Genomic DNA, 21,764 nt, shown 5'->3' on the forward strand with positions numbered 1-21,764 from the left:
CATTAAAAGGAGTATTTTTCCCCATACAAAAAATTTGGGGTTTTAAATATGTTGTATAAAGAAGAGTTTCCCTTAAGCCAGAAGAAGAATGGAATACACTTTCTCTTTGCGTTAAGACCCTCGAATTCATAAGACAGTAACCATGTTTTTAGGGGGAAAAATAAAGTTCATGTAATTCCTGGTTTAGGCCAGACCCTGGCTGATGGATCCTGTTGAGTTCCTCTTCCCTGGATCCACACACACACACACACAAAAAGATTATTTCCCAAGTCTCTGTCCAGAAAAATAAAATAGTAGAGCAGACAGAGGGGTTTCTGGGCCGAGGAGAGCCTGGTCTGGATAAGTGGACTCCAGATTAATTTTTAGCACCTTTGATGCTAAATCCCACCCCCTCACCATCCCCAGTGGGGCTGCACTGGGCGAGCCCACCTCCCTCTTCCTTACCCCTCTTGCAAAGTGAAAAAAAAGTAAGACCTGTCCCACCTGCCTGCCCAGGCCAGGTTTGATTGTCTCTAGCCCAGCAGCCTCGGGGGTTTGGGAGAGGCAACTGCAGCCCCTCTGCTCTTCTCTGCCACTCTCAGGCAAGGAGCAAGTCCAGGCCCCATTGGCCTAAGCTGACCTGCCTTCTAGCTCAGGTGAAGGAGGCCAAGGTTTCCAGGGCCCTGCCGCCTGAATCTGCACAGCCTCCCTGGACACAGGTGTCGTCAAGGCTTTACTGTGAGCAGGCTGAGGCTTGGGGCAAAGCGACCTCCCGAGGCCACTCACCCCGGAAGCTGTGGGCAGGGCTGGGAGCCATGCCTTCTCACCTTCCCAGTGCCTCCACTTGGCGGGAGGGGTGGGAGGAGCAGGTGTTGGCCACTCTGCAGGCGCAGCCCACCCTGCCAGGTGGTGCCTGGCCCAGGCTCCACTGGCCCTGCCCCTACCTCCCTGGCTATCCCTCCCATCCCATGACTTCCTGGGCTCCCTCCACCTCTCCCCGATTCACGTTTTCCAGGTCATCATCATTCAGCCTCAAGTGCAGACACAGCCCGAGAGCACGGGGGAGTCACAGCCACCTACAGAGGAGCCATCTCAGGGAGCTCAGGCCACCAAAAAGAAGAAGGAAGACAGGCCCCCGACCCAGGAGAACCCAGAGGTAGGGCGGTCCTTTCTGGAGGGCCCAGGCCCTGCTCAGGCTGTGGTGCAGTCTGGGGCTGCTGGAGACGTGGTGCTGTGCAGAGTGGGGACAGCCTTGTATGGAATGGTCCCCACAAGCCACAGGCACAGCCGCCCCTGTGCAGCGGGTGCTCCTGGGCCTCACCTAGCCAGCCAAGGTTCTGGCCAGTCTGTCTCAAGGAGGTGGGGGCATTGGCTGAGCGGCAGTGGGGGACAGTGATTAGCACCGATTCTAGACGCACTTAAGTCCCAGACTGCCAGTGTCCAGCGGTGTGACCATGGGCAGGTCACCTCACCATTGTTTGCTCATCTGTAAAGTGGGAATGGTCAGGCCTCCTTCCTCCCAGGGCTGCTGGGAGCTAATGTCTGCCAGGCTCTGGGGACAGCGCCCAGAAGGTGCTGTTGTTCATTATCACTGTCCTGGGAGCCCAGCTGTGCCCCTCAGTCCTGAACTCCAGAGGGGACGGTACTCCTCTGGGGCAGCACCTGGCCCTAAATTGCGCTGCCCCTTGCCTCTGCTGGTGAACAATTCTGAGAATGGGAAGGTGAGCAGAGCAGGACCTGGGCACATCAGAAGTCAGCTGCTACCTCCGGCTGGTGCAGGAGAAGGTGCCTGGAGAACACTCTAGAAATTGCACCTAACACTACCTTCCCCATCCCCTCTGAAGGAGGAGGGAAAATAGGCTCTTAGCCCTCCATGCCCTGATGGACGTGTGAGCGGCAGCAGCTGATTCAAGGCCATCCTCTTGGACTTTGGGCTGCAGTAGGTGGGCGTGGCCCAACCCACCTCTGCCTCCTCCTCTCCAGGATGCTTCCCACCTGCTTCCCTTTGATCTCCCTCAAAGATTCGGTTCTGTCAGGGTTCCCTCCAGGTGCCCTTCCCTGACCATCCCACTCCCCCTCTGGGCTCCTGCGGTTCCTTCTTTCTGTGACTGTGCTGTCACCGTCAAAGGTCAGTCACCCATCCGTTCATCTCTTCCTTTATTCACCAAGCATGACCTGCAGTTTGTTCCCTGCCAGGCTTTGTGCCTGGGGCTGGGGGTGCCCAGACAGGCTAGATGTGGCCCTGGTCTTAGGGAAACTCACGTCTGTGGACAGAGACCGGCATGGCTGTGGAGACCTCTAATTGTGTTAAAAAATACCAAGTGTCATCAGAGAATTCTAAATTGAGAGCTATGGGAGATGAGGGGAGAGGAGAGGGCCCTGTTTCCCTGGAAGGGCTAGGGAAGGCTCTGCAGAGGATGGGCATGGTCAGCACAGACGCAAGGAGAAGGGAGGATCTCAGCAGAGGGTAAGAGGCAGGGGGCTGGCATGCAGCTGGGCAGGAGTGTGCAAATGTGGAAGGACTCACCTGGAAAGTCAGCTGTTCTGGAGGGCTGCAGGTGGCATGCAAGCATGAGAATGCCTTGATGGTGAGGTTAAGACAGATGTCAGAACCTGACCCTGTAGGACCTGAATGCAGGCTGCTAAGGTACTAGGGAGCTATGGAATGCCTTTGAGCAGGAGAGCGACTTGATTATTGTCCTTTGACGTGTCCCCACATCCAATAAAGTCAAAGAACCACTAAATGAGACTGCCACGTCCCCTCTGTGGGCCCAGGCCCAAATGTCTGAAGAGAGACAATTCCATTCTGTGGCAAAGTCTGAACCCCTACTGTGTGCATGGGGTGGCCCTAGGCTGGCTTCTGAGCACCCTTCTGGCCCCCCTTGGGGTTTTGCTGTACCCTTAACATTTGGGAAGGTTTTTTGGTGGACTCTCTTTGTTCTCACAAAGTATATCTTAGTCAATCATTGTGTATTTACACAATTAGTATAATTACATCTAACTACATAATTAGTGTAAATATGTATGATGAATTAAATAGAATTTGCAATTATGATATGTCCTGGTATAAAAACCCTTATTAAGGAGACCAAGAAAAGTTGTGCTGCACAGACCTGCCGGACATGGGGTCTGTCGGTGGAGCATCTGAGTTGAGAGCACTGGGCAGCTGCCACCCAAACCCGAGGGCCTGCGAGGGCAAGGACTTGGCAAGGGGTGAATTGGCATCTGTCGGCCTTGGCCTCCGTGCACCCGCCTGTTGGTGCAGGGCATGTGCGGGAGGCCAGCCCTGTGGCAGCCTGGAGCAGTGCTGGCCAGCAAGAGGTCTGGCAGAAGGGGTAGCCACATTTACCAGTGCCCTGGAGTGATGTATGGGACCCTACGAGGCATCTGGGAGGAGCGGCAGACATGACAGCAGCCACCTAGAAGAGTGTGTGCCACCGTCCTGGGCGCTTAGCCTGGCCAGATTCACAAGGAGCAGTCCCTGCACTGGGACAGCCCATTGTACAGACGGGGACACAGAGGCCTGGACACAGGGATCATCAGTACTGGAGTTGCACTCAGGCCATCTGGCCTTGGAACTTGGGGTCTGTGCTGTGCTGCCTTAGAACTGGAGAGGCCTCCTCTGCCTTTGGTCAGGCTGAGTGGTGGTCAGGTTTGGGGCTAGAGCTGAACCACTTAGGACAATCACATAGAGGCTCCTCCTTCTCTCTCTCCTTCCCTAATTTTTCCCTTTTGAAGCTCCCACCTTTTCCTCCAAATAAAGACTGTGGGTGTAAAGGGTCCCTTTACTAGCCTTCCCAAGGGACCACAAGGCTGGCCTGCACTCCCATCAGGGCCCCTGGACTTCTAAGAGATTCCAGCAGGCCCGTGGATCACCAGACCATGTAGTTGGGCCTGCATCCCTCTTTGCTCTGGCTGCTAGGGAGCTCGCAGCAGAGTGTGTGATCCGCCTGTAACCGTTGTACACGGCCATGACATAGCTTCATCTTTCTTTCCTAAGTTCACTGTCCTTTCTCCTTTCTTCCTGTTTGTTTTATGTTTCAGCGTGTCGTGTTTGTGCTCTACAAATCCTTTTCCGGGGGTGCATATCGGTAAGGAATGATAATCTCACTGGTGTGCTCCACTCTTCCTATGGCCAAGGTCACAATCTCCTTGAAGGACTGGTTATGTCCTTTTGTGGGTGGCTGAGGTGGTGCTGCTCACTTCTTTTTTTTTTTTTTTTTTTTTTTGTAGTTTTTGGCCAGGGCTGGGTTTGAACCCACCACCTCTGGCATATGGGGCTGGTGCCCTACCCCTTTGAGCCACAGGTGCCACCCATGTGCTGCTCATTTCTGAAGGACACTGCTCATCTGGGTCACCGGGAAGCCACAGTCTCCCGTGGCCCTAAACCCAGAGGTCCCAAGCACCGGCATGTTCTATGTACCTACTCTGTGCCAGGCGTGTGCAGGACCCCTGTGCACGGCTCACTGTTAGGCCCACACTTCCACCCACGGAGGCGGGATTGTGTTCCCCTTGGGGTCAGCACACCCCGGGCTCAGGGCAGCCAGGTGGCTCCTTTAGAGGTCTCGTAGGAACTCAGTACTGGAGCCCAGCAGGGCCTTGGCCTTTCTGCTGTCCCACAGGTTTTCAGCAGTGACAGAAAATGAGCAAAGAGAGCAAGTGGGAGGGGGAGGGGGAGGCTGGGGTGGAGCAGCCTGCAGGGGGGCTGTGGAGACTGAGGCTCTGGGCAGTGTGTATGTGTGTGTGGTGGGGGGCTGAGGTTCTGGGTAGTGGGGGGGGAACTGAGGTTCCAAGCAGTGGGCAGAGGGGAGACTGAGGTTCTGGGCAGTGGATGGGTGGGGACTGAGGTTCTGGGCTACAGGGGTGGGGGACTCAGGTTCCGGGCAGTGTGGGGACTCAGGTTCTAGGCAGCGGGTGGGGGGGAATGAGGTTCTGGGCAGTGTGGGGGACTGAGGTTCTGGGCAGTGTGGGGACTGAGGTTCTAGGCAGCGGGTGGGGGGAATGAGGTTCTGGGCAGTGTGGGGACTGAGGTTCTGGGCAGTGTGGGGACTGAGGTTCTGGGCAGTGTGGGGGACTGAGGTTCTGGGCAGTGTGGGGACTGAGGTTCTGGGCAGTGTGGGGACTGAGGTTCTGGGCAGTGTGGGGGACTGAGGTTCTGGGCAGTGTGGGGGACTGAGGTTCTGGGCAGGGTGGGGACTGAGGTTCTGGGCAGTGTGGGGACTGAGGTTCTGGGCAGTGTGGGGGACTGAGGTTCTGGGCAGTGTGGGGACTGAGGTTCTGGGCAGTGTGGGGGACTGAGGTTCTGGGCAGTGTGGGGACTGAGGTTCTGGGCAGTGTGGGGGACTGAGGTTCTGGGCAGTGTGGGGACTGAGGTTCTGGGCAGTGTGGGGACTGAGGTTCTGGGCAGTGTGGGGGACTGAGGTTCTGGGCAGTGTGGGGGACTGAGGTTCTGGGTGCGGGGGCTGAGGTTCCAGGCAGTCTCCTTCACTGGGCACAGCTGGCAGAGTGGAGCGGCCACCTGAGCATCACCTCCTCGCTGGCCCTTCGTGTGTGCGCTGTTGTATAGCACATGATGCACATTCACAAGCCTGCGAGGTTAGCAGGCAGCTGAAGCTCAGGCCATGAGGCAGCAGTGTCCCCACACGTGGCCGTCACCCCATCTTGCTGCCAAGCTCTACAGCTGCCTGCTCCTCCTCTCTGGGTGATGCTACAAAGCAGGGAGGGCAGGGGTTACAAGGTTCATTTTACAGAGGGCAAAACTGAGGCTCAGAGGCAACCACGTACTGGGTCACGGGACTATGTGCCGAGCCCATTGGGCTCCTTTCCCAGAGCTCTCTCTGCTCCTTCCCACCTTCTTCAGGACAGAGCTGATGCCTTTCCTGTGACCACCCGTTATCCCAACCTTGGGCAGCATTTGACCAAGTCTGGCATCTGACTATCCTTTGAGGGGCAATTGGGGCAGATCCCAGCCCCACATAAGCCCCAGTGGTGGCCCGGCTCAGCGCCTCTGTGGGCATGCACTGTCCATGCTACGCTCTTAGGACAATCACATAGATGCCTGTCTCTCCCCTGCACTCCTACAGTGGATCCCAGGAAGCCTCCCTCCTGCTCACCCTGCATTGAGAATGGTCTTTCTGAAATGCTGAAATAGCCAAGTCGCTGCCTGAAATCCATCAAAGCACACGCCCCACCAGGATGGCTCTGAGTCTCTACTTGAATGGACTCCTCTGCTCCAAACCACAGTGATGATGTGGGCAGAGGCGGTGAAGACGCAGCCATGTGTCATCCCAAACACAGCAGCCAGCGGGACCAGTGCCCCAGGCTCTTGGGCTCCAGAGTCAGCCCTGGGCCAAGGGCAGCACAGAAGGAGGACAGCTTGTAGAGTAGCGGGTCCCAGGAGTTCTCTGGGCAGATGTGGACTGGATCCAGGCACTTCTGCCCCTGTGGCTGCCACCCTGTGCCCTGGGCCACAGCTATACCTGGGAGGTGGGCCAGCACCGAGGCAGCTGCAGACTTGCTAGAAGGGAAGGGAGAGAAAAACAAAAGGATGATGTTGCCCAAATAAGTCTAAACGGGATTCAAAACATGGATTCTAGTGCCAGTGATGGCAGTCAGTAAAATCAGCATTTGGAGCAGGGATTTATTCAAGATGAACTTAATTTTGTGTAATACTCCAGCAACAACTTTGAAATAAGCATGTTTAGGATGCTCAAATACATGAAAAAAGAAAAATAATATCTAGACATAAATAAGGAGCATCGAAGCAAAAAATCGAAGAACAAGATTAGATGAAGAGCTGATCATGAGAAGCATGGTGACCAGATAAAATTTTAAAGTTTCCTAGACAGCAGGGCAGAAATAATTAGTGCTTTGGGATAGGGCACCATGGATGTGGCATGGAGGTGCGAACACGTGAAAGAAAAAACACACGGGGGAGGGAAGGACCAGAGGAAAGTGAGGCAACTCCCACCTCCACCTCGTCGGGCTTTCAGCAGAAGAGAGTGGATGAGGGAAGATGTGGACAGGCAATACTGGGAGAATGTTCCAGAACTGAAGAGCAGCGGTTTGAGTTCTTAGAGCAAAAGTAGGCAGGATTAACAAATCTAGGAGACTAGAACTCTATGTCAAAAATAAGGAGAAAAATCATAAAACGCTAGCTGGGTAGAAACACAGACGGACGACATGCACCATGGGCGTCCTGCAGCTGGAGGACAACAGAGTATTAAGTATCTGCAGACGGCTGAGGGAGCATCTCCGCCAACTCTGGATTGGATACCCAGTTACGCTGCTTTTCAAGAGTCAGGGCAAAGTAAAGACATTCTACACCCAGAAGCACTGAGAGCTTTATCACCCACAGACCGTCCTCACGGGACTGTGCTTTAGCAAGAAGATTGGTAGTAAAGGCAGAGACACGGGGTTGGGTTTAAAAACAATAGTGATTGTTAAACTACAGGTACATTTATTTAGTATAGACTCAAAAGTTACTCAGTTTGGTTTTTCAAAACAGGTACAAAGAAATTTCTAGGCAGCAATGACAAATTGCTTGGAGGTGATGTTTTAGGGGGAGTTAGAACGTGCAAAGATCATGTGTCATGTTGAAGAGAAAGGTAAAAATTTAAATAGCCTGAGACCTCATTAGAAAAACATGTAGTTCAGAACATATACTCACAACGTTTAGTTTAATCAGTAAAATGAGGACAAGCCTAGCTATAATTTCTGAATCAGCAGAGGAGAAAAAGGGAATGTGGAACATTTCTTTTTTTTCCCCTGAGAAGACAGGAAATGAGGAAAAAAGAAAAAAGATGAGAAACTGAAAATACAAAATGAAGTTGAGGAAATAAGTCCAAAGACCTCAAACATAATAAATGCCAATGAAGTAAACTCCTTTTCCTAAATAGAGAAATTAAAACCAACTTAAAAACAACAAAATCTTATGAGAGATATGCCTAAACAAAACGCACAAGATTAGAAGCAGAGGATTAGGAAAGATATATTAATGTAAATATTAGACACTAAAGGAACATCCCTCAAAGTGATTCAGCAGTCACAAACGTATGTGCCTCATGGTAACGTAGCTGGGAGATTTGTAAGTGGAGAGCAGAATTAAGCAAGGGTGACAGATCCACAGAACACAGTTTTGAAGACAACGTCTGTCAGAAAAACTGCCCCATCATGTGGGGTGAAAAGACTTGGCTGAGCTTCCAGTACAAATAGAGCAACCACTTATAAACCCTGCATGCCCTGCAGATGGATAATGAGCAAGAAGAGATTATTTTTTCATTTTGGGAATTTCAAACTAAAGCAAAGAATCTACAAACTGGGAGGTGCGTGAGTGTTGTCCGGGCAGGGAGGTCATAGTTCCCCAGGAAGACGGCAGAGCAGAAAGCAGCGGCAGGGAAGGGTGTGGGGACATCCAAGAGGACCGGGGGCTGCAGGTCACAGTAAACAGCAGCACCATAGGCTTCCTGGAGGTCAGAGGTCTGTCTCCAAGGGCAGCGTGAAGGGGGAGTCTGTGAGCCGCATCGGGCAGAAGCTGGGACTAGGTGGGGGAAGGTAGGAGAGAAGCTGAGGCCCAGGGAGTGGCTGATGGTGGCGGGTCTCACAAAGCACCAGCCAAAATGCGCCTCCCACTGGGGCTGCATCTGCAGTCTGAGAGGCACCCAGGAACTGGGAGGGTGGCAGAAACCCTGCTTGACCTAGTGGAGGGGCAGAGGAGAGGATCCACTGAGGCCCTGTGTCCGAAGAAAGAAGTCAGTGCACTTGGCCAAAGGAGGAGCCTTGGAGTTGCCTCTGGAAGACCAAAGTGGTTCCTTTCCCCACCTGCTGCAAATAGCTGGTCCAGGAAAGTTCAGCTCATTTAATTATGTTCAGCAAAACCCGGAGCTGGCCTAATATCAAAGTAAAGACACCATAAGGCAAAACACATGAAAGAAAAGCAGTTTTTACCGTGAAATCACGAATACTCAAGAAAAAGAAATCTGATGTTCTAAGATTTTTTTTTTGCCGTGTTTGGCCGGGGCCAGGTTTGAACCCACCACCTCTGGTATATGGGGCCAGCACCCTACTCCTTTGAGCCACAGGCGCTGCCCCTCCTATGAATTTTTAAAAGAAATACTTAAACAATCAGCACAAAGTAGAAATACAAAGATTTAGGAAAGAGAGGGCTAAGTGCTGGAGGGAATGAAGCGTGAGCAGGAATCATTCAGGAAATAATAATAAAACCACCACAGAAGCAGGTAAGTAACTGGATGAGCACAGGGTACCACAGACACAGGGGAAGACACCGCAGGGGACATGAGAGGCGGAAGTGAGGAAAGTGCATGATTTTAAAAATACTGAATTTTTAGCAAGTGGTGACCTGCAGGAGATGAGCAGGAAGATACAGCACACGAGTAATGGGGGCTTCGAGGAAAGAAGCCAGAACCGGGGAGCAGAATAAACACAGCAAGACTCAGCCGTGATCCCTGCAGCCATGTGGATTCGGCTGTCCTGTGGGAGGCAGGTGGCTCCGTTTCCTTTTCATTACCTGTCCTCACATAAGTGTGGGGGAAGGGGGAGTGGAGGGGAGGGAGGGGCTGGCCTGGGGAAGCCACATTCCTAGCATCCCCCCAGCCCAGTCTTTCTACATCAGACCAGTAGGCCAGCTGCCAGCTGTCGGGGGTGTCCTAGAGTCCCTGCCACTGTCCAGTTAGCTACAGGACACAGAAGTAATACTTCAACCAGTGGCACCGGAGTGCAGCTGGACTGGTGTTGAGCTGCTGGCCGAGCTGCTGCTGACCCTGGAATTCCCAGGCAGGCAGCGTGCAGCCTCCCTGGCCACATCACTGGCTGCATGTCGTACAGGGCTGGACTTGATGGACCCTACTATTTGTGGTGTGGTGATGCTTCACTTTTAAAAATATAATTTAAGAAAAATGTACTGATGTAGAAGACGACTTTAGCCTACATCCTGAAAGGACACATTGGGAAGCAGAGAAAGCTGATGTGTGTTCCAGGATCGGAAAGTGCTCAGCTTTGAGGCCCACCTGGTGAAGTTGCTGCTAACGGAAACAAAAGAATCCTGTAGGCACCCAGGCCAAAACAAATCAAGCTACTTTAGAGGGAGAGCAGTTTCCACAGCTGCATCCAACTTGCTGTATGATAGAATAATCACTACATGATGATAAAGGAAGGAAGAGCTGAGGATTTTACATCCAGCTAAGCTGTCGTTCAAGTTGAGAGACTACAGATAAAGTTTTCAGTCTGCCCAGAACCCTGGAAATGTTGCTTCCCTGAGCCATTCATGAGAAACTACCTGAGGCTGGACTGCAGACGGCCAGCTGACACCTGGGGAGAACTTGGGACCAGCACTGGGGTGAGCTACAGACATACTTAATTACAGAGGAAAACTGAAACGGGATCGTGATGTCAGAATTGGATTTAAATATTATATGTTCCAGTAACGATTTGTCTAAGTAAAATTGGGAGGTGAAGGAGGGCAGGCGGGAGAGGAAGAACAAGCTCTTGGATTAGCTCAGCTCTAGCAGTTGGGATGTTAAATGAATCTGAGAATATCACTTAAAGCTGACAAATTAAGGAGAAGTATTTTTGACATCGTAGAAGTAAAAATTGGAAAGGACTAAAACAGGATTTGAGATGTTGTAGAAAATCCAAGAAAATTGATTAAAGAAAGATTACTACAGATAATTCAGGAAGTCAGCATGGCAACAGGGTGGAAAATTAATGAACAAATTATCACTAATCTTCCTGGAAACACAGCAGCCTGTTAGAAGCTTTATATACAACCCAATTCATGATAGCAACAGAGAGATTAAATGCCTAGAAATAAACATAAAAATATTCAGTACCTCTTTGAGGAAAATTTAAAATCCCTTAAGACAAAAAGAAAAAAACAAAACGAGCAGAGAGTCACATCATTATTTTGAATAAGAAAATTTAATAATATAAAATTGTTGTCATGCTGTAAGTTAATTTTTATCATTTTAACATCCTGCTAAATATACCAACTGATTCCCTTATTCTCAGAACTACTTAAGATGGTTTCTAAACCTCACATGAAAAATAAGCAAGGAGAGCTGAGGATGCTCTGAGCAGGGATTCTAACCCTTCCCGGTATTAAAATATCTGTGAAGCCTCGATAACAAAATATGGCAGGAGCTCACAGAGAGGCAGATTTCAGGAACAAAATAGAAGACCCAGAAATAGGCCCAGATATGTACGCGATAATTTAGTATATGATTAAAGTGGCACCTTCAACCTGTGAAAAGTAGACAGCATTTTTAATTAATGGTACTGGAGCAAATGGGTAGCCATATGGACAAAAAATGAATCCACGCTTCACCCCAGACTCACCGGGATAAATTCCAAATGTATCAAGAATTAAGTATAAAAAGTAAAACTATAGGTACTAAAATAAAACAAACTACTTTACAACATTAGAGTCTCTAGCCAAGATTCAAAAAGCCAAACGGTGCAAAGAAAATTGATAGATTTTACTACACATATATATATATTTTTAAATCCACATGTCAACAAAATAAAACACCCAGCCTCAGTGAAGCCTGGTGGCCTGCTCTGAAAGCATGAGCCACGTGTGGTGACTCCCCCACCCCAAGAGTATAGTGTGGGGAGGGGGCAAGTAACTTCATGGTGGAGGAACAAACACACCTCAACCAGGTGCCCAGGGTCTTCACCAACAGCGAGGACTCAGGTTGGTGGTCTGTGTCCTTGACATGGCATGATGAGAAGCCACCTTACCTCCCTGGTCTTCCTCCCTCCACCATAGCCCTGGTCCACTTGGGAGAGGAATACCAGACAAATCCCAGTGGAGGGACATTCCCCAGAATACCTGACCAGGCCTCCTTAAAACTGTCCAGGTCATCAAAACAAGGGAAGTTTGAGAAACTCTCACTGCCCAGAGGGGCCTAAGGAGACGTGACTGCCGAACATCATGAGGGATCCTGAGATGGAAAAAGGACATTAGGTAAAACCAAGGAAATCCAAATTACAGGTGATTGTTAGTAAGTAGGGATCAGTATTGGTTCTTCAGTTGAGAATAATGTACCGTAGTTATAGTAGAACTGGGCGAATTAGTCTTTTTTTTTTTGAGACAGAGCCTCACATTGTCACCCTTGGTAGAGTGCTGTGGCATCAGCATAGCTCACAGCAACCTCAAACTCCTGGGCTCAATTGATCCTCTTGCTTTAGCCTTCTGAGTAGCTGGGACTGCAGGTGTCCTCTACAACGCCCAGCTAGTTTTAGAGAAAGGGTCTTGTTCTTGCTCAGGCTGGTCTCGAACTCCTAAGTTCAGATAGTCCACCCACCTCGGCCTCCCAGAGTGCTGGGATTACAGGTGTGAGCCATAAGTGAATGAGTTTTACAACTTCCCTATAAATCCCAAACTATTCTGAAATAAATAAGACAGCCTTGCAAGTCCAAAGATAAAACGTAAACTGGGAAGATACAGCTGCAAGTCACATCTCAGTCACCAAAATGTTTGCTCATTAATTCAGCACATGTTCATTGAGCACCGCTCTGCACCAGGCCCTGTGTTAGGCAGTGAGGACGATCCTCTTGCGGTGTGGTGACCACAGAACTCAGGGCAGCTTCTCTTGGCTCACAAGAGGCTCATGAGAGGATCTCACTCAGGTCACCTGCAAGGGTGTTACTTAACATGATGTATCATGGGAGTGGTGCCTGTCACCTCTGCCATGTAAGATAACCCGGTCCCATGGTACTCTCAGGCCTGCTCAGACTCATGGGAAGAGAATTAGAGGGGCCGTCACACCAAGCAGTGGGGTCTCGGGGCCATCGTGGCATTCTGCCTTACCATCACGAAGAACATAGACTGGAAAAAAGCACAGTGAGCTCTGTGTCCAGTGCAGTAACGTGACCTTTTTAAAAGTTAAAAACAGGTAAAACTAAGTACCATCTTAACTTAGGTATACATCCATAAGTGATTAGAGCATGTGCATGTATAAAAACAATTCGAGGGGGTGATGATTGCGAAACTCCAGTGAGGGAGTGTGGAGAGAGGGCGCGAGATGAGGGAGGAACCCAGAGATAGACACGCAAGGCGCTGGGCAGGTCTCGGGCTCTGGGTTCCCCAGGGGGCTCACGCGCAAGCAGGAGACACCGGTGTGAATGTGTTATGAACCCGGGATTGTCGTTAGCCCAGTTGTGTGCATGTGAAGTCTTCAAAGTGGGTTTGGAAAAGTGTACTTACCCGGTGTATTTATTCCAGGAGCTCCTCTACACTGAGCTGTGAATGGTCTCTGACTGGGCATGTTGATGTCCTGCTGTTTCTTAGAACCTTACTTGGCCTCTGGAGTTGAGGGGCCTCGGCAGTTGGGTCACCCATGAGGTCTGGCCCTGTACCTACTGCAGACATGCCCGTCAAGGACATTGGGTGATGACCAGGGAAGGCCACGCTAACGTGTCTCTTGTTTTCTTCCCTCAGAAAATCGCCTTCATGGTAGCGCTAGGCCTGGTCACAACAGAACACTTGGAAGGTAAGGATCTGAGGAGCGGCAGGCTGGGCCAGGTCTGGCCCCAAAGACACGTGGGCCGGGCACGATGGCGAGAGGCCAGGGCCTTGGCAGCACACAGCAGTCTCCAGGGGCAGAGCGTGGCAGGCATAGCCAGGGGGGCCTCAGGATGCCCCAGGTCAGACAGCAGCGTCCAAGTGTGACCCACCTTCTGGGAGTCTGCTGAGTGACAGAGCTGGGTTAGTTGTCATCAAAGATAAACAAAACACACAAGCCTCCAGGCTCTGCCTGGCTCTGTGGTGGTGCCTGCACCCATCACGCTCTCCTGTGTTGATGGAGAGGCCCTGTGGGTTCCTTGTCCTCAAAGTGGAGGCGGCTTTGTGATGTGCTGTGAGGCAGATTGCCCAATGTAATCGTTTACTGACTACTCAAGTGTGGGCAAGTTACATAATTTCTGTGTGCCTTGGTTTCCTAATCTGTAAAATGAGACAATAACTGAACCTTCGTCACTGGATTTCGGTAAAGCACAGAGCAGCGCCCAGCGCCCCGCTGAGCGCCCATCCCCTCCCGTCATGTGCCGCCAGATGCAGCAGCCAGCGTCAGAATGTTAGTTACGTAAGCAGGCAGGTTGGTGTGACTCTGTGTGGGTGTTCTTTGACTTTGCCAATGAGGGCAGATACAGGGGAGCCATGAACTTCTTCACAGGATGATAAGGGCAATTGCCGGTGGCCTGTGAACATCATCGTAGAATCTGAGGCCTGAAAGCCCTAAAACCAGCACACATGGGGAGCTGAGGCCAGAGAAGTTGATTCACTCGCCCAAGGTCACATAGCCCATCGATTTGAGGCCCAGGTTAGAATCAGGACTCTGGCTCCCAACCCAGAGCCTTCCCCACCACCCATTACTTCTTCTGCTGAGAAGTCTTATGACCTGAAAGCCCAAGGAAATCTGGAGGTAGCATGGCCTTCACTGCCTCCTGAAAGTGAGGAAAGGAAGGGAATAAACTGAATACTCACAGTGCCTGGGCACTGGCAGTCTTTAAGGTGGAGAGTCTCTCAGCTGGAGCCCAGGGAAGAGACGGGGCTGGCCAAAGGCACATGGCTTGTCAGGGCCACGTAGGATAGAGTGGTCCTCCCTGAGCTCAGGGAGCCCAGAACACTTGGGGGTGGGTTCCCTTCACATCCCCTGGGTCCAACTAGCTTCCCAGCAGCAGCATTAGATGTCAGTGGGTGGGACAGAGAAGAGGCCCCTGGGTAAGGAAGGCCTCCCCAGCAGCTCTTTCTGGGATGTCCCTGAGCTTTCCTCCTGGTCATCTGAACTTGAGCGTAGGGAACCCAGCTGTCCTTGGCTGCCTTTGAGGACTGTCTAAGCTCTGACTTTGGAGCCAGGCAGGTAGCATGGGGTGTGGGAATGGAAATCTGGAGTCTGGCTCTTGCTACTCGTGATCATGGGCAGCTCCTTTCCCACCCTGAACCTTCGTTTCCTCTTCTGCAGCAGGAGGAAAACTGCATCCTTAAAGTTGGCCAGTTGCTGTGGGGAGTAAGAGACGTGTTGATTGTGGCTGCTTTTATAGACAGTGCTCACTGGGAAAACCTCTCCCTGTCCCCCTCCCATGATCCCCTAATATTAATTTGGACCCTGACATCCATAGAGTCAGAGGTCCCTTATTGGAACACACTGAATAATATTGAAGAGGTTTAAAATGCAAAGCAGGTCCAGGAGAGAGACGAGGGGCTGACACCAGGCAGCAGCAGCAGGAGGTAGGTCTCAGGTCCACCTGGCAGCCAAAGCAGAAAAGGATAGAAGAAGTTAACTGGATGCTAGAAGCCCCCGTGTACACAGGGCCACGCATCTCACGCTCAGCAAAGCAGCGCTCACTAGGCTCCCTGGGAAGGGCTCCTTCTGGGGGCTGTGTGCCGGGCAGAGGGGACCTGAGAACAGACACACACCTGGCCTCCTAGGAGCTGGAGGCCGCATGCTGCAGCGCAGCCAGGACTGCACCTGACCACGGTCCCAAGAGATGGCCATGGGGCAGATAATGACACACAAGGGGGACCCTGTGCTGAGATGGAAACCTACCATCCTTTCACCAGTCCGTCCTTCATCCCAAGGTCACCAGGGCTGTCCTATCATGGAGTGGCACAGATGCTGGACAGAGCAGCTTTGGGGCAGGAGGGGACGGTGGTACCAGGGCTTGGTGGGGCACCAGTGACTGCTGTTCTGCGTCTTCCTAGAGATCCAGAGCAAGCGGCAAGAACGGAAGAGAAGAAGCACAGCCAACCCTGCCTACAGCGGCCTTCTGGAGACCGAGGTGGGGCCTCCCGTTCTCTCCTTCCCAATCACCTCCTTGCCCACCCCTCGTGGGAGTGGGGCTCTTTCTTCACCTCCTGAGTTCAGCATCAATGGACAGAAGGGTGCGGAAGATGACAATGTCAGTTGCGTCCCTATAGGAGCTGCCCCAGGGAGCAGGTTGTAGATGCAAGTGCCCTGGCTTTCTGGAGCATCGCCCTGAAGTAACAGATAGGGCTGGGTGCTGGGCCTCATCTAGACAGACTGGCCAGTCAGTGCTGGACTGGGAGAGGCTGGGCCCAGAAAGAAAGGCCTGGAAGGGGCTGGGCTGGGCTGGGAGTGACTGGTTCCTTCTCCCACATGCCTGTTCAGAGTATCCATCCCCGTGGTTGGAGGTGTGACTCTGAAGTCCCTTGGTGTGGACACTCAAGGCCAGGGAACCTGAGGCTGTGCCTAATGTCGTTGCTGCCATTTGCACTGAGCTTGTGGCTCCACGTGTGCCCCCAGGGTAGAGTGGGGCTATTGTCAGGGCCGCATGCTCCCTCCTTCACAGGGAGGCACTGACCCCACATGCCGTTTCCTCACATGTACCCCAGGGCCACAGTTCTGAAATGGGTAAAATAGGACATTAAAAGTTAATCTCCAAGACAAGAAATTCCCTGCCCATACAGGTCCCATCCCAAACTATGTGCCTCTCCGATGTCCACTGTGGCTTGACAGGGTGGAGTAGGGGACTCAGTTGTGATCAGACACAGTCCAGTAATTCAGGGCTGAGCACATCGGCCCCTCTAGTTAGCATGCTCCCAGGGAGAGACTGAATCTGGGGTGAAAGCTGCCTGCTCTTGTACATTAAAGCCCGAGTTTCTTAGGTTAAAATCCCAGTGTCATCTCCATAAAAACTCTGCAGAGTCCATCGGCGTGTTTTTCTCAGAGCTCAGGGCTTTTTTAGAGGCATCCCATTTCCTTAGGCCCCCAACATCTAAAGCCCGGGACACCTGTCCTGGGTGAAACACTGTATGTTCCCAGAGGTCAAGATGTGGCATGCTCCAGACTCAGAGTCTGTAAGATCTGGAGGAAGGATAAAGGAAAAACTGTTTCACTTCCCCAGGATGTTAGTTGCTCTAGGCTAAGTTGTCCAGAATCTGTAACTTGTAAACTTGAACTCAACTGGGAGGGACAGTCTCTCATGGAGCAGTGGTCACTTCTGGCCCTGCACCTGCCCTGTCCCAGGGAGGCCCACCCACAGGGCACCTTCTGGCTTTGTCAGCCTGTCCGCACCTTTCTCTGCTTCTGGCCTCCCTGTTCTTGTTCTGAGAACTTGCCCCACGTGAGCAGTGTCACTCCCGTTCACTTCCTCCTCGACCTGAGCAATCCTTGTCTCCAGACTCAGATCTTAACTAAGAATGTCACTGAGTTGTTTCTCAACCTCCACCCAAGAAAGTGGCCTATTTTCTTTTTTTGCTTATAGGAAAGGTTTTTATTGGTGAGCGAGGGATGCTGCAGAGCAGCACCAAGGAGGAGAGAAAAGAAGAGAAAGGGGAGAAAAGAGAGAGAGAGGAAAGTGGGGGGAGAGAAGGAGACTGAGAAAGACAGGGAGAGAGGAGGGGAGAGAGAGAGAGTTATATAGATTCCCTTAGGGGAAGTCTTAGAATGGCGCTGGGAGGGCAGAATAGCCAGTAAGGAGTTACTACCCTGGCCGAGAGAGGCGTTAGGGGCAGGACATAGTTAATCTTGGTCTGTAGAAAGTAGGAGGGGCTTTTGTGGGGCGATTACCTAACATTCCTCCCTTCTTGATTTATTAAAAAATAGAGGGTTGGCCTTGGGATAGGGGGCTAGAGTTCTCTCTTCTGTAGTTTCTTCCTGCTGAGAGGAGCTCATAGTTTCAATTGGCCAATTATGAATTTTTTTGTTGGGAGGATGTAAGTTTTTCTATTCAGACTGTTCTTTTAGCAGTGGTTGTTTAGAAGTGGTGTTTAGGAAAGTCTTGTGGTTCGGAGTAACTTAGCTCATTCATGAAGAACAGTTTCTCTTGTTGTAGGTTTGGAGTATCATCTGAGTACCAAATCTGGATGGGGCCGGTGGTGGGTGCTGGTTAGAGTGCTTTGGCAAATGGACACAAGCCGATGGGGTGGTGAGCGCCGGGAGTGCGAGAGGAAGATAGGGAGCTCCCAGGAGCTAAAATCCCATGAAAGAGGTGGAAGTTACCCTTGGGAGTGTTCCCTAATAACATCCCACTTCTGACTCCATATGAAAGGGGGGGCACTCGACTGGCAGAGATCTCACAGACCACCAAGTTTTGTAGGAATGGTTTTTGTTGGCGAGGGAGGGATGCTGCAGAGCAGCACCAAGGAGGAGAGAAAAGAAGAGAGGGAGGGGGGAGAAAAAAGAGAGACAAAAGGGGGGGAGAGACGGAGACTGAGAGAGACAGAGAGCCCTATTTTCTATATATATCAGGACCTCATTGCTTTTGATATGTTTGTTACTGAAACTGCCCACACTACTCTGTAGCATCACCCTCGTATCCAGACTGTGTGGCCAGGGCCAGAGATGACCTAAGCAACTCAAGAGTCACCTCCAAGCCCAGTGACCCCAAGCCTTGGACAAGCACATGACCCCAGAGGGGCCCTTCCACAGGTCCCTCCCTCCCCTGGCCCCGAACACAGCCTGACCACATCGAGAGAGATGATTTAAGACTATTTCTTAAATCTAGTCACACAATTCTAGAACCATCATCCTGTCATAGCCACTTTGAACCAAGGTCTGAACTAGTGTGACCTATGGTTGCCAAAGCAGGACTAAAATTGCTCTTCTGGAATGTACTGGAAAACTGTGTCTCTATGTGACACTCTGGGCCATAGGCCAAGAAGTGGGATTTAGGGAGTGAACCAGTAATACTCCCCATTTCCCCACCTGGCTCTAGACCAGTGGAGAAGGGAGACGCAGGGCGGACTGAGGGAGAATGTGACGTCCCCTTCGTTACTATGTTACCCAGCTTGGGAACTTCTAACTAAAGTCCTTCCTGACGTGAGCCCAGGGGAGCAAAGGGGACTTTCCTGACTTCCCTTCCTGCCCCGACCATCCTGCTTCCTGGCATCTGTCTCTGTTTCTGCCCCTGGAAGGGGTGCCCAGCTGGAGCCCGGAGCCCTGGGCAGGGAGCCTTGCCTGGGTTGGGTCCTGGGCAGTAGCGTAGTTGAGACTCAAGGTGATGGGTGTGTTCTGCTTTCATCCCTTGCAGAGGAAGCGGCTGGCCTCCAACTATCTCAACAACCCCCTGTTCCTCACAGCGAGAGGTAAGTGCCAGCCACAGCTGTTCCAGGGCCAGGGCACATTGGGTTCTGGGTTGGGGCTGGGACCACCCACCAGCCCAGAGGGGGAGGACGCCAGGCAGGGAGGTGCCTCCCACCTTCTTGCTCCTCAAACCTCTGTCTGCAGCCTCTGCCTGAGCCGGGAGCTGAGTCTGGGGCAGGCCGACAGCCTGTGCCACAGGACTGGGCATGGCCTCTGCCCAAGTAGCCTAGCCCAGGTGCTGCCTGCCTTCCAGACAGCCCCAGAGAAAGCCTCTCTTCTCACCACACGTAGGTGCCGTCTGATACCTCCCGGCCTGGGCTGGAGGCTCTCGTCACATCTTGCCCACTCTGGTGTCCTTGCTGTACTGAGCACAGACTGGACTTGGGAGTCCTGGGATCGCAGCCCAGCTCTGTCTGTGACTCACTGTGTGACAAGGGCTAGACCCCACCACCACCCCACCACCCGGGCCTAGAATAAGAGACTTGGGCCAGATCCCCCAGGGCCCCAGCTCTGGCAGGCTAGAGCCTAACCTAAGGCCTCCATCTGAGGTTGCTGCCCCCACCAAGCTCTGCTAGCCCTGCCCTACTTGCAAGACCTAAGGGAGCCACATTCATGAGCACAGCCAGCAGCAGGCCACTTGTTATTTTCAGTTAGAAAAATGTAAATAGTCCTAAGGGCAGGAAGTGACTGCCAGCTTCTATGGGCTTCTGGGAATTCTATGTAGCTTTCGACAGTCATGATACCTCTCTGGGCCTTGGCTTACTGATCTGTAAAATGGGCCCGCAGTTACCTGCTTCTCAGTAGGGACAGCGAGAGGAGGAGTGTGACAGTACTTGCTGATCTGTTGGATACTGTGCAGACACAGGACCTGTTTTTCCCACTGGATGGCATTATTTGCAGATGGATCTGACTAGATCTGAAAGGAAAATCATTTTTGTGATAATTATAATATATGGTTTGACATCATTTATGAGCATGAGAGTGGATGATAGCTGAAAAGAGTTGAAAATAAGTCACGTTGAGGGGGTCCTTGGAGTGATGGTTCCCTGCACTGGGCAGCTAGTGCCACCAAGTAAGCTCAGAAGCCTCAGTTGAGCCAGTTCCCAGGACAGAGACCCGTACTGGCATCATGCCCTGGGGTAAGAGCTCAGGCATCCAGGGGGCCTTGGGATATTCCCATCATGTCCTGGGGTGGGAGCTCAGGCATCCAGGGGGCCTTGGGATACTCTCAGCATACCCTGGAGTGAGACCCTAAGAGTCATGGGAACTTGTGGGATTTATATCATGCTCACAGGTGAAAACCAGGCATGACTGGGGCCTTGGGACACTTCCGTAAAACCATGGGGAAAGAATTCAGGCATCATGGCAGCTTATGATACTCCCATCATGCCCTGGGGTAAGAACTCAGGCATCATGGGGTGGGGCCTTGGGGTACTCCCATCATGCTCTGGAATGAGGTCCCAGGTGTCACTTTGGGATACTCCCATCATGCCCTGGCGCAAGAACCCCTGCCACATGAGGCCTCATGGACTCCAGTCCTGATTTGTGCTCCTCCAATGCCCACTAACGCGTTCTTCTTCCCTGTGCTAGCCAATGAGGACCCCTGCTGGAAGGTATGTGTTCCCTCCGTCTTCACACCTGGGGGGTGGGCCATGTTTTCAATACAGTCCAGGAGGCTCACTCCTGGAAAGAAGGGAAGGGCCCTGGAGTGGAGCAGAAAGCCTTTGGGGTTTACCCTTAGGGCAGAGAACTTTGAACAACATCCCATCTGCCTCCAAGCCTGCTGAGCAAAGTCAGGCATTGCCCAGAGCTCCATGTATAAGTTCAAACAGGCACCCTTTCTGCTATACACTGGTGATGTAGGGACCCCGGGCGGCCATGAAGGCACAACCAGAAGCAGCCAGCTTGGTGCCAATGTGGTGCCAGCTGGCCTCCACCTCAGCTCTGCTGGCCTCATTGTGTGGCCCTCTCTGGTCCTCTGCTGCCCTCCCAGAAGGGGCTGAAATTGGTAATGTCCAAGGTCTCATTCCACTTGCCACATTTCTTTGATCCTGTGAGGCCACCCCGGCCCACACACACACCACATCCCTGCTTCCCGGGATATTAGCTGGTCATGACCTCATTCATGGACATGGCCTCAGAATTTGTTCAGCATTTTTCTTTACTAAATTTCTGATCTAATTGTAAAAGAATGTTCTAGTCTCTGCATGTTTATAATGGTCAAGCCTCAAGAAAGCAACAGAAGATTCCAACTCTGGGTGGGCGGGTTCAGTAATTTTGTTTTCTTGCTGGTGGGTTCAGTAGTTTTGTCCACAGACACTTGTGCTTAAGGTAGGTGTGGGGACAGGGGCCACCTTGACCCTGAGCCCTGCTACCACAGAACCCACAGCCCTGGAGGGGCCTTGGCTTCCAGGCAGAAGACCCGGATACTGGTCCTGACACTACCTCCAGATTGCTCTGTGACCTTGGATAACTGTGTCACCCTCCCTGGGCCCTTTCTCTGAAATGAAGGGTGTGAACAGGGCTCAGAGAGACCCATCTTTCAAGGATGTCCAGTGTTCTTGTCACATGGGCAACCCCAAATAAGAGCCCTCTGGTCTCTTCTGAGTCTAAACTTGGAAGGTGCTGTTGACACATGGACAGAGATATAACTTGCAGGGAGAAGGGTCTCCGTTGGGTGGTGGGAAATCGTTCAGAGTTTGCAGGTCTTGAGAAGGTGGG

At 51.8% G+C, this 21,764-nt stretch overlaps 1 protein-coding gene across 7 annotated transcripts in view; it reads left to right on the forward strand.

The window, feature by feature from the left end:
• PHF21B (PHD finger protein 21B) overlaps window positions 1-21,764 on the forward strand; it is a 107,711-nt gene that overhangs the window by 75,433 nt on the left and 10,514 nt on the right. For all 7 annotated transcript variants that reach the window (XM_053582289.1, XM_053582293.1, XM_053582291.1 and 4 more), the window contains 5 exons: window positions 995-1,135; window positions 13,439-13,490; window positions 15,701-15,777; window positions 18,991-19,045; window positions 20,634-20,656. In XM_053582289.1, coding sequence (XP_053438264.1) covers window positions 995-1,135; window positions 13,439-13,490; window positions 15,701-15,777; window positions 18,991-19,045; window positions 20,634-20,656 — 348 coding nt within the window. The remainder of the gene's footprint in view (window positions 1-994; window positions 1,136-13,438; window positions 13,491-15,700; window positions 15,778-18,990; window positions 19,046-20,633; window positions 20,657-21,764) is intronic.

This window comes from Nycticebus coucang, chromosome 3 (assembly GCF_027406575.1).
Source record: "Nycticebus coucang isolate mNycCou1 chromosome 3, mNycCou1.pri, whole genome shotgun sequence".
Lineage (NCBI taxonomy): Eukaryota > Metazoa > Chordata > Mammalia > Primates > Lorisidae > Nycticebus > Nycticebus coucang.